The sequence below is a fragment of the Protopterus annectens genome, chromosome 5.part0 (genome assembly GCF_019279795.1).
Source record: "Protopterus annectens isolate FY-2018-M chromosome 5.part0, PAN1.0, whole genome shotgun sequence".
NCBI lineage: Eukaryota > Metazoa > Chordata > Ceratodontiformes > Protopteridae > Protopterus > Protopterus annectens.
In genome coordinates this window covers 1040665954-1040692912 of record NC_056735.1, presented here as the reverse complement: position 1 = coordinate 1040692912, position 26959 = coordinate 1040665954, and the positions used below count along the sequence as shown (strand labels likewise).

General features: G+C 40.1%; 1 protein-coding gene across 1 annotated transcript; it reads left to right on the top strand.

The window, feature by feature from the left end:
• The first annotated feature begins 20371 nt into the window (after nucleotides 1-20371).
• On the top strand, nucleotides 20372-26707 carry LOC122802316 (histone H1C-like). Its single transcript, XM_044071959.1, has 2 exons — nucleotides 20372-20766; nucleotides 26401-26707. Exons 1-2 carry the CDS (start codon nucleotides 20372-20374, stop codon nucleotides 26705-26707), a joined length of 702 nt encoding a protein of 233 aa, XP_043927894.1.
• Nucleotides 26708-26959: the final 252 nt, after the last annotated feature.

Here is a 26959-nt window from a genome sequence, read left to right as displayed (position 1 = left end):
ACTTAGGTGAGGTGCCACTTCATTTTTTAGTTCATGTAGTAAACAGCTCGGGATGTCATCTGGTCCCATGGATGCTGTATTCTTAGCTTTGGAGAGTGAAGTTTCTACCTGTGGTGGCCGTGATTACCGGAATTTGGCAATCTTTTGGTAATGAGATGGGCCCTTTAGGGGATGAGAGGGGGGTGAAGTTGGCACTAAATAGATCTGCCAGGATATTGGCAATATCCTTGGGATCAGTATATTTAATGCCATTCTGTTGTAGCTCAGAGCATATCTGAGCATTGCCATTTAGATTCTTGACATAACTATAGAATGCCTTCTGGTTGTCTTTGGAATCTTTGGCAATTTTATTTTCGTAACTAGCTTCGGAGGATTTTATGAGGGATCTCAGCTTCTTACTGAGGCTGTTAAGGGAGTTTTTTGCATCCTGGGAATTTCCTCTTTTCTGCAACAGTTTCTTTCTTCTGTTGTATAGTTTGTTTATGGCAGGGGACCACCAGATTGGCTTCCTTTTTTTAGAGGAGAGCATCTTGGTTCTATTTGGGATGGCACGATTCATGCACAAGTGGATGTGCTCATACAGTGCCTTAGTGTAGGATTCAGCAGTCAAACATTCAGCTCCCGCCTGCATGGGTTTCATGAAGTTTGTCACTTCTGACTCGAGTAGCATGAAATTGGCTTTGGAGAAGTTGTTTTATGGAGGTTTCCTTACTGAAGGGTGGGGGTAGGATGTGGATGTCAAGGGTGATTTGCTTATGGTCAGACCTGACCAATGAGGGGGTGACCACTGGTGTGGAGCATCTTTCTCCCATGTTGGTAATGACCATGTCTAGGATATTGGTGCCCCTGGTGGGACAATGGATTAGTTGATTTAGGGCATTGGAATTTATGAATTCCAAGAACCGCTGGGAAAAGGTGTTGGTACCCAAATAGTTTTCCCAGTTAATGGCAGGGTAGTTGAAATCACCCAATATTAGGGTGTTTGGTTGTATCTTAATATTTTCCAGTATGTTTAGAAAGGTGTAGTGAGAATCTTGGGGCATGGTGGGGGATCTATAGCAAGCTACAATTTGGATTGCAGTCTTACCTAGTGTTACTTGCACCTGGAAAATTTCAGATGTATTGTGTTGGGCAACTAGCCTGGAGATGGCAATATTCTTGGTGAATATGGACACTCCTCTACCTTTAGTGTTTCAGTCTTGGTTTGGTGGTTGAAAAGTGTGGTAAGAGCTATAGCCTGGTATTGCAGGGGTGCTCTCTGGATCCTTGAACCAGGTCTCAGTTACAGCACAGATGTCGATGTTCTCCATTTTTAGAAGTGCCTTGAAAGAGTGCATTTTGAGGTTTAGACTACTAGCATTGAGTAACATTACCTTCAGATTTTGCATGCTTGTATCTGTTACAATGGTGGTTTTGTCCTTTGAACCTTGCCTAAAAAAGGCACTATAGGGGTGGCAAGAGCTTTAGCCAGTAACCTGAATCCCAGGGGTGACAGGTGCAGACCATCTCTGGCAAAGCATTGTGGTTTGTCGATTATGTCGCCCCAGGCAGACAGATACTGGATACCCTTTGAATGACACCAGAAGCTTAGCCAATTGTTAAGTCAATCATTTTGTCCTTATACTGTGGTATCATTCTGGGCGAAGGCAGGATGCTACTCAGGGATAGGGTCATACCTGCATGGGCCACATGATCTGAGAGCTCTTCATATCTCTTTCCATGTACTCCAGGGAGGTACATCTCAAGTCATTCACTCCAACATGGGCAATGATAGAGTCGTATTTGTACTTGTTGTGGAGTGACTTGAGTGTATGCATTATGTGGCGGATCCTGGCACCCGACAGCAGCTGACTGTAAATTTCTCCTTGTTCAGCCTGGTGAGTAGGACATCAGTGTGCCTGACTATAGAGTCACCTATAACTAAAGTGTTGGGTACGTTGTCTTGCCTTAGGGGCTGTTGTTGGATGGCACATTGGTGTTGTGAGCTATGTGTCACTTTGGTTGTGACTGGTGTTTGTTGAGTTTCAGCTTCGGAGGTCCTTGTTGCTTGGGCAGGTTAATGTTAAGGGCCTCCACATATGTGGGTTTAGTGTTGCTATGTTTGGGTGTTAATGGTGTGAGTTTTGAAGGGCTATGTGTTGCTTGAGGTGTAGTGCAGGTGTTAACCTTCTCCTCTTGACTGTCTAGCACAATCTTGGCTGGAGAGAGCTTTGCTTCCAGTTTGGCTATGTAAGTCCATCTCTCGCAGGTTGTAGTGTTGGGTGGTAGGAGGAGAGGGTTGTCTGTGTACATGAGGCAGTTGCTGCATTGCCCCAGTATGCCCAGATCCACAAAATAGACAGGAGAAATCACTGGAAGCTGACCCTTGGACATGCCTGTTTAGGTGCTTTTTTGTAAAGTGCAAGAGCTGTTTTCCCTTACCTTTGCAAGGTACTTTGCAATTATAGGCTGTTTAGTGCCTACAATTAATTTCTTCTTATTAACAAGGAGAGCTGACTGTTTGTATCAGTTTAAGGCTTTGTAGTGCTTTCCAGCAGGTTCTAGAGCATGTGCTAGTCACAGGGGTTCAGATTTTATTGCTACTACTGAGAAACCAGCTAGTTCTAAGGGAAAATTTGAAGAGCAGACTTTCTGGCTGCTGGAATAGTTTAACCGTGGCCCCGCAGTGCTGCACGATACATATACTTATCAAATAATATAGTTTCACTGAAATTAAACTAATCTGTAACCTTTCAGCTGTGTATACAATCTAATAATGGGTATGCTAAATTTTCTTACTTTCACCTGCTCTTGTTGTATGCATTGAGGATGGCAGAGCTCTTCACTACTTGCTTAGAGTTGACATTCCTGTCCAATAATTTATACCTTTTGTTCTTTTCATGTCCTTTAGTATTCTTGAATGCAATGTCTATAATTTTAAGCATGTGTCTTTCCAGTTGATTGACAGCTATTTACACCAGCATTAATGATGGCCTTTTCACTGCTGGGGTTTTCAGTGACATGACATGTGCCACTGATAAAGTTAACTACAGTCTTCTGCTCCACAAGTTACAAAAGCCCATCTTTGGAGACAATATACTAGTTTTGTTAAAAAGTTACTTGCAAGATAGGACCTTCAAAATTTATTTCAAAAGCTTTGTTTTCAGATAAAAGGAACATTTGAATCCCTTAAGACTCTATCCTAGGTCCTCTTCTTTTTGCCTTATTTATTAATAACATCACCCTACAGCTTCCAAATTGCAAACTAGTTATTTATGCAGATGATATTCTACTATTCAAAGCTACCAAAATCCACCAATCCTAACGAGTTAACTTACAAACAAAATTCATTAACCTCCATATGTGTCTAAACACAAATAAATTCCTGATTAACAGTACTAAGACAAGTATCAAAATTTTCTCTGCAGTCTAGAAACTCTTTTCTCTACTTCCTTTAATCATTAAGGATAATAATGGTAGATTTATCCCTAATGAAAGTCAACAAAACTATGTAGGTGTTACATTAAACCCTCTACTAAACTTTAATACCCACATAGATTATAGTATCAATAAGGTAATGGCACTGATAAAATTATGTTTTCACATCTTTCGCCTTCTTATACCAAAATCTCACTTGGCCATAGCCAAAAACATTCTAATTACAAAGATTGAATATCCACTACCCTTTATAGCCCTTCATTCATCATTAATGCTCATAAACTGCAAATAGCAGAAAGTAAGATGTTTAAGACTGGCCCTTCTAGCAGACACCACTTGTAGCTTATTAGAAAAAAAATTAATTGGTTTTGCATCACAGGCAGAACTTAATTTCTGCTTAATACACAGATATTTAAAATTCTGACACTTGGTGACTGCAGTCCTTTCAGAAGAATGCTGGAAATCAGGGAACTAAACTACTGCCTTAGAGGTAGCCAGGAATGCATCTTCACCCTAGTCAGACTCAGATTCAAATGGATTCATGTAGACTCATCAAAGATAATTTTGATGAATGAAAAATAAAAGAAAACCATTCAACAAAACCACATTCAGCTAACAACTCAACAATTTTTTTTTGCAGGGGGGACACCCCCGCACCACCTCAGATGTTTATATACCAACTCTGAGGTCACATAATAGTGGAAACAGAATCAAACTCCATTGTTATTGAATGTAAGTTTGGTGAGCAGCAGTTGCTTTTTTGGCATTCATTGAAATTACGTTCAATCACATAACATTCATAATCAACCTAACTATTGGAGAAAAGTATTTTTCTGGAATAGGGCCAGCTATGTAGAATCATTTAGCAAAAAAAAAAAAAAACATGAACACTGCAATCATTTTAGAAAAATCTTAGATAATTGCTTTATAAGGAATTTAAGTGTACCTGCTTTTGTGCTACTGCTAAGTAATTTCAGTTACAACTCAATACTTTCATTTCGTAGCTATTACCATGTTAACTTGTATGCTGTCCTTTGTATACAACTATTGCTAATTTATTACCTCTGTTTTTGCATCGCTTGCATACTATACTTAATGCCTTTGTCTTAAACCATGTATTGCACTACATTACCTTTGTTTCACAAACCTTGTACTATTCATTGAAGTACCTTTCAACTCTACTTTTCACTGAAAACTGAAAAGGGTCTGTAGATAAGTTCATTCACCTGGTTATCAAACTAAAATAAATAAATGAATAAATACATTATTTTGTCAGCACTAATATTAAGGTATAGACACAAATAATTTATTCTCTGAATATAAAATAAGACTATGTTTCTTTTATACTGAAAAATTTTTGTTCAGGCCATTCTTTCATATCACATTTTCCAGTAAGTGCATTTCTAAATCAGTATCGGTACATTTGCCCTGGTCCACTTCAATAAACACACAACACCGAATGACATTTGATGACCTTTATTAAACTTCCATACACATGACTGTTGACCAATAATTATAAATTTCAACCAAAAACATGCCACAGGTAAAAATAACATCCATAAAAGAAAACATAAAATAACGATAAGGGCAGCGTAACCACTCACCCTTGATAAGCAGTGTCCCCCACTTGCTCACTTATCTTTGCACTAACAAGGCAGCATTAACCCCGCTCACCTTCAATGTATTGAATTACACCACCATCCAAATAAGCAGCTCTGCTTGCTTATTAACTTATCCAACAGAGCAACCACTTACTTTCCTTCCCAACTTATTGAATTGCACATCCAACACCAGAGAGGGAACAAAAGAGGGCAAGCCTGCCCCTCTTCTCTGCCTTCCCAAAACTGAAATAACCACAGTCCCACTAATAAAAAATGGGAGGGTGGGAGGGTAGCAAGTTCACGCCAAAAAACGTGACTCCTACCTCAGTTACACTTGACAAAACCCTCTAAGCCCCTCCCTACCCTTACCTCATTTTCTCCTAAACCTCCCTCCATCCCATTTAACCCTATCCTCCTGCTAATTTATGTATCTAGCCCCATTTGAAGATGTCCCAGGACAAAATGGTCTGTTCCAAACCTTATTTGTCCTGGTCCACTTCAATAAACACACACAACATCGAATGACATTTGATGACCTTTATTAAACTTCCATACACATAATTGTTGACCAATAATTATAAATTTCAACCAAAAACATGCCACAGGTAAAAATAACATCCATGAAATAAAACACAAAATAACCATAAGGGCAGCATAACCACTCACCCTTGATAAGCAGCATCCCCCACTTGCTCATTTATCTTTGCACTAACAAGGCAGCATTACCCCGCTCACCTTCAATTTATTGAATTACACCACCATCCAAATTAGCAGCTCTGCTTGCTTATTAACTTATCCAACAGAGCAACCACTCACTTTCCTTCCCAACCTATTGAATTGCACATCCAACACCAGACGGTGAACAGAAGAGGGCAAGCCTGCCCCTCTTCTCCATCCACCAGCCTGACCAGGCTGTTCCCCCTCTCTCTGACCACAACTTCCATCCCTAACCACCATTAAGTCATTAGGCCATACATTATTTGGTGTACCCCTTCCTATGCTAAGGTAGCAGACTATAACCTCATAACCTAGCATAATTCCTGTGCATGATCTTACTAATCCCTACCACTCAACCAATGGAATCCTCACAATGATTCAAGGGCACAACCAACCACTGGACCACCAATACTAAGACCACTGCCGCTAAAACCATGCCAAGGCAATTGCATACCACCATGCCACATTGCAACCCATTTTACTGCCCAATAAAAATTACTGACCAATGAATTCAATAACATGTTGCCATCACCACACTACCCATTATAAACAATAAAACACTTAAATCACCATCATGGCTAGTAGCAGTATGATCCCAATATACCACCACCAGTAAACCAAGCCAGCAAACTAATCAAACACAATATACCAACAAACTTGAGAATGCCCGATGCCGCCCAGTTGTACAGAATCAGTGACATACCATCACTGTCCAGAATTTAGTGAATCAACCCAACTCAGTCTCTTCTGAAACTGCAGTAACTCAAAGCTAAATCCTCCTATCAACACCCTCCCCCCATCTAGCCTAACTTACACCATGCAACCCATTAATGCCCAACCCCTGATGGCTGCAATACTACCCGATCCATCCCAAGGAAGATTCCAGCTACCAGCAATACAGTGTGAAATTCAATCCTGATGCTCCCCACACAAAATCCAGTGAAACAATACATTACCTTGTGACTGCAGGAAAGGAAAATACACAAGCAAATGAACTAACATCTCCATATTCAGCTGCACTGCTGGAAAACCAATTCATTTCATACACCTCCATCAGCCGACACATTTCTCAGCTTTCTTTCTCACCTGTTGAGTCCACATTCCTTCAGCCTATCAGGTAATGCCCACTCTGCACATCCCCCTTTGTGACCTCAGTGTGATGCCCACTCAGCATGTCCCCATCTGTGACCTCAGTGTGATCTGGCGAAAAAAAAAAAATTCTCTGTAAAGTTTCTCCTACTACCCATATTCATGATACAACTGATACTCATGTGAAATAAAACAAATTCATTACATCAAAGGCCTATTCTATAAAAATTATCACCTTAACCATCCCATGAGGTTTCTCAACAAAGTTGTTAACCAATAATTAGGGCAGGGAAAGTTAAAATTGCAAAATGTGTCAACAAACTACCAATCTCATCACCACCCTATCCATCTACCCCAAAGGACATCCCAGTGAATTAACCCAAAGGCAACACCCTGGCGCAATACACCAACTTATTGACCCCTACCAAAGTAACCCACTTAAACTGGCTGACATGCAACTTCAGTAACCCATAACTCCCTGAAAAGCCACATTTAAACAAAACACCGCCTTATATATACAATAATAACAACAAATACCTCCTTATCCCACTACCAAACAAACTAGTTGGGTGGCTAAACTCACCCTTGAGTTTTACCCACGTCCTTTGAAGGACAATAGGGGCAGTATGTGGAAATAAAATTGATCTTGGCTAGCCTACAAGACCCTAAACCATTAAACTCATAACTTCCTATGCTCCTATGATTGTTGCAGTTCTAGCTTAACTGTAAACACCAAACTCCCTATAAAAGCCCCCACGTCACCTTGCCCCAAACATACTTCCCCCTATAACCCCATAGTGCACCACTCCAAAAGTCAAAATCCATTCAAGAAAATCCATTACCTTTCAATACCATTTCATCAGGGTACTGACCACTGCTCACCCATCTCTGACATCCTTGTACACCACCCAAGCAACTGTGACATCCATTGAAGCAGGCTCCATCACTCTGAATCATCTTCCTTCAGGTCACCAACCACAGCCCACTCGTTTTCACACCTCTGCAATCTGAAAAAAAAAACAGATTAATCACCTTGCCTTTACAAGAACAGAAACAATGATGAACCTTAGGCCCCACCATTTGTATTTAGTTAGCAAAACCTTTCTCACCATGATCCCCCTTTTACTGGCTACTCTATGTCGTGTCAGATATGAGAATCCTAAATGTCATCTCTGACATAAATCAGCCATGATTTGCTAGGGAGCCACCCTTTATAAAAAATTAGTACTCAAATCTTGGCATTCTGCAAAATCTGTGCCGGTGAAAAGGTATGACTTGCCACCCGCGACCCTGTTCAAGAGGAAAACAGCAGCTGAACTACATGCTGTGTACCCAACTGACCCCACTGCCAACCCGAACACCTGCTCCCACCAGCACAATCCACACCCCAATGACCACAGAGCAAGGACCTGTCCTACACTCTACTTTTTTCTGTCCTGCCAATACCTGGCTTCAAACCCAATTCCATCCACACGTCCCACACACCATAGAAGTGCATGTGAACACTATTAGATCTCCTCCTTCAATCTCAGAGCAATAAATGTGGCCAAAACCACCCACCAAGGGGGCAACCTTCATACCATTGCCCTTACAAACCCAAAACTATGAGGATGGCAGATCCCACAGCAGCATAAGTCGAAGCCAGGCATGCAGTCTGCACTCAAGTGTCCATCACCACTCTTGGCAAGACTTCCCCCAGCCAGAGTTTATAAAAATGTACCCGAACATGAGGCCAGACTAACCTCTCTGTGCCATAAACTTAGAGAAATTGCTAATCATTACCCTGTACCTTCAGTCTTCAATAATTTGCCAGTAATTTGCCAGGACACTGCCAGGAAACTGGAACAACTGTGAAAGAAAAGATAAAGTCCTACCATGGAGAAACAAAGGCTCAAAGCATACCTCTCAAACTCTTAAAAGAAATCCGGACAAAATCCCATGAAAATAAGGGGACAAATACCCAAAACCTGCCCACATCTGATCCCCAGTAAACTTGATCTGTACCTAATCCCTATATTATTTATATCTTATATATTCTCTCTCTCTTTTTTTTATATATATATATCACCAAAGAAAATCTAGCTGGTGTGAGGACTTCAACACTGATCAGGATGTAAAACAAGCCAATCACTCAACCTCTCAAGCCGTTACAGAAAACATCAGGAAGAGTCCATCAATACAAACAGACCACACGCTCCTTCACTACAAAGATCCTATGCCATGTTCCCAAACTGCCACCCCACCAACCCACGATGATCTAACCAGAATAAATCGTTCTGTGCAACCAAGTTAATCTAACCAGTCCCCCACCACCTGCTAAACCTCCTGCAGGCCTGCTATCCTCACGGTAAGCCCAGGATACGCCACCATATCTCTCAAGTGTACCTCATTAAGAGGAATTTACCTCCCTTGGGGTCTTAAAAGTTCATGTTCCTCAAAGTTCCACACTGAAAGGGTCTATCACAAACTCAGTGTTAGGAATTTTAACTGATATCCATGGTAAATAGACAGGAATCATATTAATTCATTAAAAGATCTTTTTTTTTTATTATTATTAAAACTAGTACTTTTAACCATCATATGACCTTCCTAGATGAATTTGTAGTAAGCCATTATTTTGCATTCCATGTTTTACCCATTTGTTCCACATTATCAGGCTTAGTGTTCCTCATTTTGAAGATGGAAGCTGTAACCACCAGCCAAAATAGTATAAACTGGGCCAAAATACTCCTATGTATTCCACTCTGTACAAATCCTTATGCTTACTAGCTCCATGCACTTAGAAATAAAACACGTTCTGATTGCTAGCCCTAACCAGACTAGCTAAGCATCAAGCTCTGCTTCCTATGGCCCCATTTTTAAAACTGAAAAGGAAGGGGCCACAGATGATAATCCTGTGTCTATTGAGTGACAGTTATCTTCTGCACTGCTTTACCCATGCTTCTTGTATCTCCCATATGGGGAAATAAGTACCAGCAATTACTTAATCGTGACAGCATAAATGCATGCCACTATTTTAGCAACTATTAAGCGATCACACAACCGACCCTTCTGCAACCTAAACTATTAACCCCCCACTTTGACCAAATTATCTTGACTTTCAGTCATTATACATTACTTTCCTCTCATACTACTCCATCATGTATTGTGCATGTGTTCACATTTGCAAACCTTAAACTTCAGCGCATAAGTGTGCCGCAGTTTTAATGTAAATGACTATGAAGTTCCTCATACAAATAAGATGTTTTTGCATTAGCATGAATTTTCTGACTGTACATTCTTTCCTTAGGCCATGCTAACCACTGTCTTTTCTTCTTCTGGCTTTTCCTGGTTAGGGGTCGCCACAGTGGATCACCCATCTGCTCATGATTGGCAGTAGAGTTTTAGGGTGTTGAATTGTCAGCACAGCACCCAGCCTTCCATGGAAGGCACATACACACACATACTCACACCTAGGGCCAATTTAGAGTGTCCAATCTACCTACAGCATGTCTTTGGGATGTGGGAGGAAACCAGAGCACCTAGAGGAAACCCACGTGACCACAGGGAGGACATGCAAACTCCACACAGAAGGCACTCCAGTCGAGGATTGAACCGGAGATGACAATGCTAACTGCTGCACCACTGTGGCCGCCTGCCATGCTAACCACTGAAACAGTCCTAAATCAACTAGAAATGAACAATTCTCCAGTCATCCTAAATCACCCTAAATACTATGAGTGAAATATCTCCTGTGAGAAGGGCAGTTTGAATGTTTCCACCTTTACATACCATGCCTGAAATCTTTCCTAAATTAATGCAACTATTCTTTTCTTTTTTTTTATTGTTGAATGCCATTCCATTCTCTATTACTGACCTATTAAATGAATTCCAAATGTTGCCATGTATTGCCAATATGCCACTTCAGTCCAAAAGCCAATGCCGAGCTACTTATAGTACTTCCCAATAATGATCGGATTCCTAACCAACAGTCCCCCACCCCTTCTACATGAATGCACCTGCGCATAACCCCTCAAGCAGGAAGCCTCCAAAACCCACGAAAAGACAAAGCCAGCTGTAAGCCAAGATGAGTCTGACCCTCAACCACCGACAGCATCAAAATTGCAGTACTCACTACTAACCCAGACAGCAGGGGTTAAACTTATTGAAAGGTGAGAAGAGCCGACTCCACCTTCTCATTAACAGTGTTACTTATATACCTCACCACATCAGCAAAACCAACGTTTTTTTTTTTTTTGAATAGGCACAAATTATACCCTTCTACCTGATTGGTGACATGCTGAATAAGGGATGTTTCTGTTAACGGCCTGTCTTGCAGACATGCACTCAGCTGATTTGTATGCCAGTGATTAAAGGTCGCGATGAACTTTTTCTGCCATTGCACATGCGTGTAACCCCAACACCACAACCTGCCGCAAAGAAACATCAGCTGCAGAAATCCTCCAAAAGGAGGCACTGCTCACAAACCCATCAAGAGACACAAACACGACAAATGCCATGAACCTCAGAGGCCTGTCACACAAACTGTGTCCCCAGAGAACCAGGCATTTCCACACAAGGTGAAACTGCATGTGTCTAGCCCCCAACACCACAACCTGCTGCAAAGAAACATCAGCTCCACAACTCCTGCCAAAGGAGGCACTACTCACGAACCCACCAACGGATACAAACACAACGGATACCATGAGCCTCAGGGGCCTGCTCACCACCCAAGCCTGTAGTACTCAATAATCCCAAATTCCCCTTAACCAAAAAAAAAAAAAACACCAATGAATTCTCCACACTTAAGTATCACACTCCCACAAACTACTCTAGCTAGCTTAAAATAACATAATAGCTCAGCAGCAACTACCTCTACTGCTCATGGCTACTTACCAAACTTTCCCTTCTCCTCATGCCACCCACTCAATATCTAAGGCCTACCTGCTGCATAGCACTACCTGGTTGTCATGGACGTAATACTTGCCATAGCAAGTTCACACCAAAAAATGTGACTCCTACCTCAGTTACACTTGACAAAACCCACTGCGCCCCTCCCTACCCTTACCTCATTTCCTCCTAAACCTGCCGCCATCCCATTTAACCCTATCCTCCCCTTATTCTCTTAAATCCAGCTAATCTATGTATCTAGCCAATTTCAAAGATGTCCCAGGCAAAATGGTCTGTTCCAAACCTTATTTCTGAAGATCTTTAGGTTTTATTTTTGTCATAGGTTTTCTGGTAGTTAACCGTGAAGTTACTCAAACAATGCTCATTCTTAACAGATCTTCACGATTCTTTTATAAATGTGTTCTGCCAAACACATCTGTCACTTGCTGGTTCTAGATTTCATTTTCGTATTACACATCTTTAAATTAGGAAAATTCACTGCAACATCAGATCTGGCTTGAACAAAGACTTTCTTTGGATTAGTTTGTGGTCTATTTCATCCTGAGCCTCTTTACCATAGATATAACCGTAGGATTTGTTGCGACCATACACTATTCCTAAAATAGCAGAAATGAAGCTATGAAACCCAGGAACAAACAGAATTTTATTTAATATGAAAATGAAAACTATCTACAAGTGCTCTCATCCTGAAGACACTGTTTCAAGTCAAAATGACCTCTAGAAACAGCTCTGTATGAAGCCCTAATAATTAACAAAACATTTATAGAAGAGGAAATCACTAGTGTCTTATTACTCTTCATTTTAACATAGGTTTTAGACTGCATGTGTCAGGTAATCCATGTTATCCAAGTGCATTCATCCTAGTAATCCAACCTCGTGTTTATAATATCACCATCATGAATATTTTCATCTACCATCTGCAGTAACAAAAAGTAACTGCACAACAAATACTAAACACCTTTGATATTCCAAATTCAGATTGGCTTATACTTCAAAGCATTTTATTTCATGCTCAAGAGTTATACAGAATAATCAATAAATCCTCCTTTAGTTCTGAACAAAAATTAATTTCCATTATCCAAGAAATGGTTTATAATAATCATAATTGGTCTAATTTAACCTCACTGCTCTATAAAAACTTAATAATTTACAAAGTTAATCCAAAACAAAACTTCTGGAACTTTATTATTAAAGGTCATCAGATTAACCTCTCCTCTGAAAACAAAATTAATTTATTGTATTCTATTAAATTAACTTCCAATCTACAAGCTTGGAAGATATTTTCATGGAAATTCTTACTTAGAGCGTTATACACCCCCAATAGGATAGCTAAAATGGACTCTTCTAAACAATTGTTTTGTTGGAGATGTTCTCAGAATTGTAATGCTGATTGGATTCATATATTGTTTGAGTGTATCAAAATTAAAAAATTCTGGGAGGAGATTGGAAATTTCCTTCAAGCTATTTTTTTCAGATTCCATCATACTAACTAAATCCATGATTTTTCTGAATGTAACTGAAACAAATGTTGTGAGCAAAAATAATTTGTATCTACTATTGACTATACTAGCAATTGCTAGAAAATGTATTACAAGAAAATGGAAAACTTCATCTGAACCCAACTTTCAAGAATTTATGACTCTATTAGAAGAAACAATACATATGGAAACAAAGGTAAAAGAAACAAGAATCTTCCCTAATAAATGGATCAACAATCCTTGGAAGAAAGTTTTTTTCTCTCATTGAGACTTTAAAGATCTCCACATCTTCTTAGTACTTGGAGAAATTACACTGATTTTTTTTTGTTATGTGTAACTACCTCTCTCTAACTCTAAATTATTCTAATTTTTTTTATAGGCCATATGTACATATTGTATATAGTTTGTCTTTGTTTCATTTGTATTCTAGTAGAAATTATGTTTTGTCTTTTTGAAAATCAAAAAAATATTTGGAAAAAAAAATAAGTACACGAGTAATATAATTTTCTGAAATAAGTATATCTATTGTTTTCTTCATATTTAGTTTTTTTATGATGTTCATCGTGCATACAGCTGCAGTCATAACAGATGGGTTCTCCTGCCGTCAGGCGGGTCCTCGGTCGGCCGAATTCCAAAGTCTCGGGCTGGCGTCGGTTGTCGTTGCTTCTTCCCTGACGTCAGTGCGACAGGGGTATAATAGAACCAGCCGACGCCATGTTCTTCAGTCTTTCTTGCCGCGCGGTGCCCGAAGCAGAAGCAGTTCGCAAGTGCCGGTCGGCCAGCTCCTGAGATTACGAAAAATTTGGAAAACCGAAGTCTTCTTAAAAGCTAAGTACCCCGTTGGGGAAACTTTTCTTGCCTCAGACCGATGTCAGACAAAGTTAATAATTGTATTTCTTGTGGGAAGCAAATACCGCATAAGGATTTCCATTCCATCTGTATACCTTGTTTAGGCCCAGACCACGACGTCTCGGTCTGTCACTGTTGTGCTACATTCAACAAACACACTATTAAGCGTCGGGCGGAGTTCGTCCAGCATTTTTTTGGGAAAGCATTTAACTATACCATGTCGTCGGATACTCCGACACTGGTTTTGTCTAAAATGCCGAAAGACAAGGACCAACACTGGAGGTCTCTTGGCCTCTACCGACACCACGCCAAAGCCGACTACCGTGGTCCGGTTCTCAGTGAGCCTCGCAGCCCCTGACTACCAACGACACATCTTTGGTGGTGTCTCCTGTACCAGTCGCAGGCTCCTCGGCCCACACCCCGACTACAGATACCGAAGCCACTCTTGGAGTTGAAACACAGAATGTGGACAGGTCCTCCTCCACTCAAGGTGTCTTCAGACCTTCCTCTTCTTTCTCCATCAAGGCTTTCACCAAGTCTAAAGCAACCATGCACCCTGAGAGACCAGTTACACAGGGCCCATCTCCAGGCCCCATGCCTAAGAGACAGATGCTTAAAATGGCTGAGGATTTAATTACTCTAATCAGAGGTTCTCAGCCACCTCCGGACAAAAGGCCCAGAGTGGAGGAAGATCCCCCCTCCTCTGATCAGGGATCCATTATTTCAGAACACTCTGATGATCAGGAACAGGCTTACTCCCCCTTTGAAGACTCTGATGCAGAGGAGTCTATTCCTTCTTTATCCCCCCCTGAGGATTTCTCATTTGGGGAAACTTTGCATACCTTAAGGGAACACTTGCACTGGGAAGGCCAGGATTATTCAGATTCCAAGAAAAGGCTCAGGGAATTTCTTTTGTTACCCCAGCACAGGCCTCTGGCTATACCTCCTGTCTTGGACATCCTAGATGATGTTTACTCGGAGGCCTGCCTTAACCCGGACTCTCTACCTCCAGCTCCAGTTAAGCCTGACAGGTACTACAGGGTTCCTGACTCACACCAATTTCTTTACAAAAGCCATGCTGCTGACCTAGAAACCATCTCACAGGGACCCAAGGGAGTTAAGGCTTCCATTGCCAAAAATCCATTGCCTTCGAGAGATTCCAGATCCTTAGCAAGTAAAGTATTCCAACTATTAGCTTATCACACAACTGACCCACCCCTTCTGCAACCTAAACTATTAACCCCCCACTTTGACCAAATTATCTTGACTTTCAGTCATTATACATTACTTTCCTCTCATACTACTCCATCATGTATTGTGCATGTGTTCACATTTGCAAACCTTAAACTTCAGCGCATAAGTGTGCCGCAGTTTTAATGTAAATGACTATGAAGTTCCTCATACAAATAAGATGTTTTTGCATTAGCATGAATTTTCTGACTGTACATTCTTTCCTTAGGCCATGCTAACCACTGTCTTTTCTTCTTCTGGCTTTTCCTGGTTAGGGGTCGCCACAGTGGATCACCCATCTGCTCATGATTGGCAGTAGAGTTTTAGGGTGTTGAATTGTCAGCACAGCACCCAGCCTTCCATGGAAGGCACATACACACACATACTCACACCTAGGGCCAATTTAGAGTGTCCAATCTACCTACAGCATGTCTTTGGGATGTGGGAGGAAACCAGAGCACCTGGAGGAAACCCACGTGACCACAGGGAGGACATGCAAACTCCACACAGAAGGCACTCCAGTCGAGGATTGAACCGGAGATGACAATGCTAACTGCTGCACCACTGTGGCCGCCTGCCATGCTAACCACTGAAACAGTCCTAAATCAACTAGAAATGAACAATTCTCCAGTCATCCTAAATCACCCTAAATACTATGAGTGAAATATCTCCTGTGAGAAGGGCAGTTTGAATGTTTCCACCTTTACATACCATGCCTGAAATCTTTCCTAAATTAATGCAACTATTCTTTTCTTTTTTTTTATTGTTGAATGCCATTCCATTCTCTATTACTGACCTATTAAATGAATTCCAAATGTTGCCATGTATTGCCAATATGCCACTTCAGTCCAAAAGCCAATGCCGAGCTACTTATAGTACTTCCCAATAATGATCGGATTCCTAACCAACAGTCCCCCACCCCTTCTACATGAATGCACCTGCGCATGACCCCTCAAGCAGGAAGCCTCCAAAACCCACGAAAAGACAAAGCCAGCTGTAAGCCAAGATGAGTCTGACCCTCAACCACCGACAGCATCAAAATTGCAGTACTCACTACTAACCCAGACAGCAGGGGTTAAACTTATTGAAAGGTGAGAAGAGCCGACTCCACCTTCTCATTAACAGTGTTACTTATATACCTCACCACATCAGCAAAACCAACATTTTTTTTTTTTTTGAATAGGCACAAATTATACCCTTCTACCTGATTGGTGACATGCTGAATAAGGGATGTTTCTGTTAACGGCCTGTCTTGCAGACATGCACTCAGCTGATTTGTATGCCAGTGATTAAAGGTCGCGATGAACTTTTTCTGCCATTGCACATGCGTGTAACCCCCAACACCACAACCTGCCGCAAAGAAACATCAGCTGCAGAAATCCTCCAAAAGGAGGCACTGCTCACAAACCCATCAAGAGACACAAACACGACAAATGCCATGAACCTCAGAGGCCTGTCACACAAACTGTGTCCCCAGAGAACCAGGCATTTCCACACAAGGTGAAACTGCATGTGTCTAGCCCCCAACACCACAACCTGCTGCAAAGAAACATCAGCTCCACAACTCCTGCCAAAGGAGGCACTACTCACGAACCCACCAACGGATACAAACACAACGGATACCATGAGCCTCAGGGGCCTGCTCACCACCCAAGCCTGTAGTACTCAATAATCCCAAATTCCCCTTAACCAAAAAAAAAAAAAAACACCAATGAATTCTCCACACTTAAGTATCACACTCCCACAAACTACTCTAGCTAGCTTAAAATAACATAATAGCTCAGCAGCAACTACCTCTACTGATCATGGCTACTTACCAAACTTTCCCTTCTCCTCATGCCACCCACTCAATATCTAAGGCCTACCTGCTGCATAGCACTACCTGGTTGTCATGGACGTAATACTTGCCATAGCAAGTTCACACCAAAAAATGTGACTCCTACCTCAGTTACACTTGACAAAACCCACTGCGCCCCTCCCTACCCTTACCTCATTTCCTCCTAAACCTCCCGCCATCCCATTTAACCCTATCCTCCCCTTATTCTCTTAAATCCAGCTAATCTATGTATCTAGCCAATTTCAAAGATGTCCCAGGCAAAATGGTCTGTTCCAAACCTTATTTCTGAAGATCTTTAGGTTTTATTTTTGTCATAGGTTTTCTGGTAGTTAACCGTGAAGTTACTCAAACAATGCTCATTCTTAACAGATCTTCACGATTCTTTTATAAATGTGTTCTGCCAAACACATCTGTCACTTGCTGGTTCTAGATTTCATTTTCGTATTACACATCTTTAAATTAGGAAAATCCACTGCAACATCAGATCTGGCTTGAACAAAGACTTTCTTTGGATTAGTTTGTGGTCTATTTCATCCTGAGCCTCTTTACCATAGATATAACCGTAGGATTTGTTGCACCATACACTATTCCTAAAATAGCAGAAATGAAGCTATGAAACCCAGGAACAAACAGAATTTTATTTAATATGAAAATGAAAACTATCTACAAGTGCTCTCATCCTGAAGACACTGTTTCAAGTCAAAATGACCTCTAGAAACAGCTCTGTATGAAGCCCTAATAATTAACAAAACATTTATAGAAGAGGAAATCACTAGTGTCTTATTACTCTTCATTTTAACATAGGTTTTAGACTGCATGTGTCAGGTAATCCATGTTATCCAAGTGCATTCATCCTAGTAATCCAACCTCGTGTTTATAATATCACCATCATGAATATTTTCATCTACCATCTGCAGTAACAAAAAGTAACTGCACAACAAATAATAAACACCTTTGATATTCCAAATTCAGATTGGCTTATACTTCAAAGCATTTTATTTCATGCTCAAGAGTTATACAGAATAATCAATAAATCCTCCTTTAGTTCTGAACAAAAATTAATTTCCATTATCCAAGAAATGGTTTATAATAATCATAATTGGTCTAATTTAACCTCACTGCTCTATAAAAACTTAATAATTTACAAAGTTAATCCAAAACAAAACTTCTGGAACTTTATTATTAAAGGTCATCAGATTAACCTCTCCTCTGAAAACAAAATTAATTTATTGTATTCTATTAAATTAACTTCCAATCTACAAGCTTGGAAGATGTTTTCATGGAAATTCTTACACAGGGCATTTTACACCCCCAATAGGATAGCTACAATGGACTCTTCTAAACAATTGTTTTGTTGGAGATGTTCTCAGAATTGTAATGCTGATTGGATTCATATATTGTTTGAGTGTATCAAAATTAAAAAAATTCTGTGAAGAGATTGGAAATTTCCTTCAAGCTATTTTTTTCAGATTCCATCATACTAACTAAATCCATGATTTTTCTGAATGTAACTGAAACAAATGTTGTGAGCAAAAAGAATTTGTATCTACTATTGACTATACTAGCAATTGCTAGAAATGTATTACAAGAAAATGGAAAACTTCATCTGAACCCAACTTTCAAGAATTTATGACTCTATTAGAAGAAACAATACATATGGAAACAAAGGTAAAAGAAACAAGAATCTTCCCTAATAAATGGATCAACAATCCTTGGAAGAAAGTTTTTTTCTCTCATTGAGACTTTAAAGATCTCCACATCTTCTTAGTACTTGGAGAAATTACACTGATTTTTTTGTTATGTGTAACTACCTCTCTCTAACTCTAAATTATTCTAATTTTTTTTTATAGGCCATATGTACATATTGTATATAGTTTGTCTTTGTTTCATTTGTATTCTAGTAGAAATTATGTTTTGTCTTTTTGAAAATCAAAAACATATTTGGAAAAAAAAATAAGTACACGAGTAATATAATTTTCTGAAATAAGTATATCTATTGTTTTCTTCATATTTAGTTTTTATGTTTTATATATGTATATATATATATATATATATATATATATATATATATATATATATATATATATATATATATATATATATATATATACACTCACTGATACATTCCTTTGAAGTGTCAATTGTCTTACTATCAAAAAAGAAGAAGAATGTGTACATAATGACAAAATAAACTAGATTCTTAGAATTGCAATCAGCATAAAACTTGAAAATACATTTTTGATTTGCCACTGGATGTAGAAACTGACAACATGAACTAACATATTGGCAATAATTACAGAATCAGCAGTGAAAGATATCACTCTTGTTACTTTGACATTGCTGCCTCCTGGTTCTGTAAAATAAGCATTGTTTCAAATTTAATTATTTCATAATAGGTTCATAGGTGTTTACTAGGCTAATGACCACAATGGCCTTTTTAAGCCTAGCCATGCATCCCAATCTCTGACAAGTTCTGATACCCTTGATAAGTGTAAGCATGGGTCTGGGAGATGAACCATTTACAGGTTACCTGTTTGCATTAGAGACATAGGTGTCAAACCAGGGACAACTTTCCAGTTTCCTATCCAATTGTCAAAGTTGCACTTGAATTGGATTAAGGAGGAACTCTGCTTCACATAGATAGGGCCCCCGATCCATAGACAGGGTAGTCTCTGGGATACATGCCTATCTCTCTGGCAGGTCCTATTTATATCACAGGCAAGGTTTAAGTCTTTAGAATGGGTAATTCTGGTACTGTTTGTTTTGTGGATATGCAGGAGGTCCATCAGAGTGTGGTTTGCAATGCCCTGTATGCCAGGTATAGATCTCCCTTCAAAAGCCTGTAGGAGACAGAATACATCGATAGGGCCTTGAGGTGGTCTGCATAGGACATATTACTTACATCCTGTATTCTTTTAGTGAGGAACCTCTGTGGGCATTCCAGTTGTTGGATATGCCTGATAAGGTACATACCAAAGGGGCACTGTACTCACTGATAGGTCTGATGAATGCTGAATACAGTGGAATAATTATTTCCTTGGACTTGGATGCCATACCTTTGCTTTTAAGTTGCGCAACATAGAATGATTTCTTCACCACTGTAGACACGTGATGATCAATGGCTAGATTATTATTAATGTGTGTCCCTAAGTCCCTGACTACTGGGTCAACTTGAAGGAGTGTGTTGTCAATATGATAGTTACCAGGGATGGATGAACTCAACAATTTTACTTTTTAGTTGTACCGTTTCTGTATTGACAAGTATGGCTGATACCAAGACCACTCCAGCAGTTGCTGCTACCAAACCTTCTAAAAAGAAGGTGACCGCTTCCAAAAAGAAGCCATCAAATCCCAGCATGTCTGATCTGACCCTCAAGGCTATGGGTGCCACCAAAGAATGGCAAGGAATGTCCCTCCCTGCCCTCAAGAAGGCTCTCAAAGCTGTGGGCTATGACATGGAGAGGAACAACGCTCGCCTCTTGTTGTCACTCAGGAGTCTGGTCAGCAAAGGGAAACTGCTGCAGCATAAAGGATCCTACAAGATTAACAAGAAAGAGGCACCTAAAAAGAAAAAACAGGTTAAAAAGAAGTCTGTTGCTAAAGCCAAGACTCCCGGGACTGCTAAGAAACCAAGAAACCAACCAAAGGATACTATTATGCATTTCTTGGCATTTAGTTTTACTCCATGGCTCTGACACGAGCTGTTTGTCTATGTTAGCCCCTCCTGGAGAACATTTGTGTCAGTGTGAGATTCAATGACAGCTCCTAATTTGCAATCATCTGCAAATTTCATCAGCCAGAGACCACTGACATTGGCCTTGATGTCTGAGAAGCAAATGACAAAAAGGAGCGGTCCATGGACTGATATCTGAGGGACACCACTTGTGACTGGCCTCTTTGCAGAGGTGGACTCCCGAATTCTGACTTCCTGGGTCCTGTTCTGTGAGCCATTTGGCTATCCATTGGGTGACATATGGGTTTGTACCTAACCTTGTGAGTTTTTCAACAATGCCTGATTGGAGTATTGTGTCAAATGCCTTGGCCAGGTCAAGGCAGGCAGTGTGAATGATTTTGCTCTCATCCATTACTTTGGTGACCTTCTCAAAGAAGTCCACCAGGTTGAGTAGGCATGATCTTCCCTTGACAAAACCAAACTGGGTTGGGGCCAGTGTCTGGAGGTTTACTATATCTCTGTTGGTCAGCGCTATGATAATTCTTTCCATGGCTTTACATATAAGACTAGTGAGACTTATGGGCCTGTAGTTTCCAGGGTCTGTAGATGGCCCACCTTTGTGCAGAGGATGACTGTTTCCTTTCTCCATTCATGAGGCATGAAGCCTATTTGGAGGCTGCAGTTAAATAGTAATTTCAGAGGCCCAGATAGGTTATGTTTCATGCTATTCAGAAGGCATCCTGTGATATTGTCTGGGCCCACTGATGCAATGTTCTTGGTCTTAGAGAGAGCATTAAGGACCTATTCCCTAGTGATAGTAGGGAGAGTTATATCTGATGTTATTTCCTGAGGGAAGGTTGAGGGGAGAGAGGAGTAAAGTTGGAGCTGAATTTATCAGCCAGGAGGTTTTCTATATCTTCTGGTTCAGTATAGGTAGCTCCATTTACAATGAGCTCTGCACACTATTGTGTATTTTCTTTGAGATTGTGGACATAGCTAAAGAATACTTTGTGGTTGTCACTGGACTGGGAGGCCAAACTTACCTCAAATGTGGCTTTGGTAGACTTTATTTGTCCTCTGAGTTGTTTGCTTAGTTTGATGAGAGTGCTTTTATCCTGCTGTGTGCTGCACCTCCTAATTTTTGCCATGATTTTCTTCCTCCTGTTATACATCCGATTGATTTTGTGATTCCACAAGAGTGGCTTGTTTTTTGAGTTAGTTCTGTGCTTTTTCCTGGTGGATGCAGCTGCCTCTATGCAGCTATTAACATGCTTGTACAGGGTTTCTGTGAACAGTTCTGCATAGGCAGAAGTGTTCTTAGGGTTTATGAGGGCTTAAAATTTTGCCAGGTTCTCACTTAATAGCAAGAGGTTAGACTTAGGATAGTTCCTGAATATTCCCGGTTTAGCTGGGGTTCAGGTTTTATTTTTACTTTAAAGGAGACTATTTTGCGGTCTGACCTTACCAGGGAAGGCATTACAGTAGGGGATGTGCAGCACTCTCTCATATTAGTGAAGACCAGATCCAGTATGGTTGCACCCCTGGTTGGTGTATTGACTATCTGGTCCAGGGAGTTTGTATTTAGAAATTCCAGGAATCTCTGTCCATGTACATTTGATGTCATATAGGATTCCCAGTTAATAGTGTGGTAATTAACGTCACCCATGAATATGGTATTGGGTTTGATGGTTGGTGTTTCTAATAAGTTTAAATATGTGGAATGGGCTTCCTGGGTCATAGACTGGGACCTATAGCTTGCAAGAAAGTGGTATTGGATTTTGCCTATGGTGATTTGAACATGGAGCAGCTCAAGTGCATTGTCCTGTTTGACTAGCCTTGAAGTATATTTATCTTTGATGTAAATTTAGACACCTCCACCTTTAGTCCCTGCCTGTGGAGTACATGGTCTAAATGTGTGGAAGGCATTATTACCTTGTGCTGTTGGTGTGCTGTCTACGGCTTTAAACCATGTCTCAGAGACCGCACAGACATCAGCATTCTCTAGGGTAAAGAGAGCTTCTTGGGAGTGGAGTTTTTTGTTTAGAGCTTCTAGGGAGTGGATTTTTTTGTTTAGACTCTTAGCACTGAGCAATAATATTTTTAGATTTTCTTGGTTTGGATTTGCTATGTCAAAAGCACTTTCAGTTTGGCATTGCCTAAAAAAGGCACTATGGGTGAAGACAATGTTTTAGCGAGTATTCAAAAGCATAGAGGGAAGAGGTGCAGACCATCCCTGGCAAAGCAGCATAGTCTGTTGACCATCTCCTTCTATGCTGGCAAATACTGCACCCCGTTAAAATGACATCAGAAACTAAGCCAATTATTAAAGTCAATCATCTTTTGTTCATATTGTGGCATCATCCTTGGTGAAGGTAAAATGCTGCTCAATGTTAAGCTCATTCCAGCCTGGGACACCTATTCCTAGAGCTCCACGATGTCTCTCTCTTCATGTAGTACTGGAAGGTACATCTCACGTTATTTACTCCCACATGGACTATGATGACCTGATGTATGTATAATGTGGCGGATCCTAGCCCCTGATAAGCAACTGACCGTAACTTTCTCCTTACTCAGCCTGGTGAGAGGAACATCAGGGTGTCATAGGATGGAGTCTCCAATGACTGGAATGTTGGATTATGTGAAGACTTATATTTTGGGCCTAAAGGTAGTGACTCCATGAGATGTAGCTCTATGTGTTGATGTGGGTGTTGGTTTGAAAGAGTGCATCTGGGGCTACAGAGGGTATCTCTTATGTGTACTTTGTCTAGGAGGTCTTTGTAGTTTAGGAAGGTTATGTGTAAATGCCTCAGCATATGTGGCTCGATATGAGTGCTTTGAATTGTGCATGATGGGTGCAGCTTGTGTACTACTGACAACCTTATTGACATTAGGAGTACTTTTATGTGAGAGCTTTGCCTCCAGTGACATTGTGTAAATACATCTCTCACACACCATACCAGTCTGTTTGAAAATTAACTGGTTGTCAGTAAACATGAGTCGATTTCTATATTGTCTCAGAATGCCCATATTCACCAAGTCTGTAATGGAGACAGTAGGAAAGTTCATATCCATGGCAACAGACCCTTTTTTATTGATTGGACAGTTGGAGTGAGAATATCAATCACTATCAGGAGTGTCCAGATTGCAACTATGTGGACAGTGCTTGTCACTGCAAACTAATTTCTGTAGTTAATGAGAAAATAAGGTTCATTACCTACATTATTAATTTATCAGCCACTGAAATTACATTATAATTCTTAGTAATGTCATATACTAACTTAACATTCTTAGACTATATCAAAGGAAATCTGACATACTTAAATCCATACAAATATTTCAAGCATGGGCAATGATGCCCTTTTAGCCTGCAAATATACCAAATTGTTGTTTCTATAATAAGTTTCCTGGTTGTTCTTAAAATAACTAAACCAGTGCTTGCTTTAATGCAATTTGTTAGTCCATTCCATGCATTAGCTGCTCTCTCAGAGAACCAATTAGTGCACTTCTCATTCCTATAGAACCTGCATAGGCTGTATGATGATTCTCTGTTACTTTTTGATAACCCCAAACATTCCCAGAGAAAGCTGTCTCTAAATGCCCTATACAACTGAATAAAATGTCCTCCTAAATATCTGTATGAGACACCATACAAACTCAAATATTTTAGTCTTTCACAATAACTTAAATTTTCACATCCATGGATGCCCTTGGTATATTTCCACTGTACTATTTCCAGTTTACTTATGCTTGCTTTCTTATAGTGTTTCTGTATTGTTATTCCATACTCAAGTTTGGGTCTAATGTAGTTAACAAACAATGACTTCATCATTTATGATTTTTTAGACTTTATATATTATTTTATACAACATAGTTCTATAACTATCATTAACCAATCGGTTGACAGGATTAGAAAACCTCAAAGCTGGATCTATCCATATACCTGAGCCGTCAAATTAATCTACAGTTTCGATCACTATGTGCTGTATTAAATAAATACAAGTGGATAGTTTGGCTAAACTTCAAAAACACATGGTCTTAAACCCGGCTAATGCCCAAAACATTAAGGTGCCAGCAACATATGCCAACTAACATATAAACCAAAGGTAAGAAAGATCACACAGACAAACTATTCACTAAAAACCATGTGAAAACTCAAACAAACTAGAGATTTCATTGTATAATACCTTAATCCTCCTGTAATGGAAGCCCATGGGATATATATGTAAATGACCCTTAAGGACATCAAGTGTTTCTGGTACATGGCTTTGGAATGCTAATGACTGTTTTTACTTTTTAAGTCTCCATGATTATGTTCAGGCCCCTTTTAAGGCTTTATGGTTAGATTCAAGCCCTTGTGTTTAAATACCTTGTGTTTCTGAAGTATTGCCAAACTCTCCACTTATCCTGTGCTGATAAGGTCAATGTTTGTGTCTTTCGGCTTTTCCCAGTTAGGGGTCGCCACAGTGGAATTCCGGTCAGCTAATAACTGGCAGTAGAGTTTTACGTGCTGGCTTGCCGGGCCTAACGCACAACCTTCAATGAAGGAATGCCCATTCACGCATGCCGCCACACAGGTGACACTCTAACTGAGAATCGAACGGGCAACGTCTAACTGTGAGGCGACAACGCTACCGCAGCACCACCACTGCAGTATGTGCTGATAAGGTCAATAAAAAAGCCAAAACATGAATGTCCACAGTATGCTTCCAATATGTGTTGGGTATTCCAAACAGCTCTACTCCTTTGCCTCATGTCCAGTAATTGTCTTTCTCTGATTTCTTGAAAGTTCACTTGTCCAAGGGATCTTTGAATTGCACATGTTAGGCAAGAATTTAAGCATTCACTAAAACCACAGAAGCTGGCTGATGAGGTAACACTTTAATAGTTAAAATAAAATAAAAAATACATATAAAAAAATGAGCACTTTTGCACTAGTAAACAGTGCTTCTTCAGATCTAAAATTCGTCAGACCAAGTAGGTATATATACACACATTAAGTAACCAATCAATGTTTTAATGATCTTAATTAAAGCACAAAGTCATTTAACCATCACAAATAAACCATCAGTACTAATATATCTACAAACATTACATCCATTACAGGGAAAAGTCCCTTTCTTCTTACTTAATGTTTGTAGATATAATTAGTCTTCTTCTTCTGGTTTTTCCCAGTTAGGGGTCACCACAGCAGATCACCTGTCCGCTAATTATTGGCAGTAGAGTTTTATGATGTTGAGTTGCCAGCCCGGTGCCCAACCTTCCACAGAAGACACACACGTGCATGCACTCACGCCTAGGACCAAATAGAGTGTCCAATCCATCTACAGCATGTCTTTGGGAAATGGTAGGAAACTGGAGCACCTGGAGGAAACCCACATGACCACAGGGAGGACATGCAGACTCCGTACAGAAGGCACCCCAGCAGAGGATCGAAGCGGAGAACCTCTTGCTGTGAGGCAACAATGCTAACTGCTGCACCACCATGGCCGCCCTTTGTAGATATATTAGTACTGATGGTTTATTTGTGCATCCAACTTCCCATAGAGGTTTTGAATTTAACTTATTTGCTACTTGTAGCACACGAAATGTAGTATATCTTGCTATCTGTCAAACCTGTAGTTGTTACTATATGGGAAAAACTAACAGATGCCTTACAGAACGAATCAAGGAACACCTTTACAATGTTAATAGGCAAGACATGAAGAATGCTTTAGCAAAGAATGTTGTTAAAGAAGGGTCAGGACACAGTTTTAAATTCATGGTTATTGAGAAGTTACTTGTCACAGATAGAGGGGCAGATGTTAAAGTTCAGACAGAGAGGTTAGAGACAAACTGGATTCTCAGACTTGCTGCACATAAGGAAAAAGTGTTAAATGACTTTGTGCCTTTAAATCCTGTGCTCAAATTAAGATCTTTAAAACATTGATCTGTTACTTAATGTGTATATATATCTACTCGGTCTGATGAATTTTAGATCTGAAGAAGCACTCTTTACTAGTGCGAAAGCGCTCATCTTTTGATGCATATTTTTTATTTTATTTTAACTATTATAGTGTTACCTCTTCAGCCAGCTTCTGCAGTTTTAGTGAATACTCTCTGTTTGCCTGGAGTGCTCCTATCTTACTTTTTAAGAATTTAAGCATGCAACCTCTCTTTTGCTTACATCTTTGTGCACATA

Coding starts and splice junctions, on each gene's coding strand:
- LOC122802316 (XM_044071959.1), top strand. CDS start 20,372: ATGGCTGATACCAAGACCACTCCAGCAGTTGCTGCTACCAAACCTTCT. Junction 20,767..26,400: donor CAACCAAAGGATACTATTAT/GCATTTCTTGGC, acceptor TCAAACCTGTAG/TTGTTACTATATGGGAAAAA.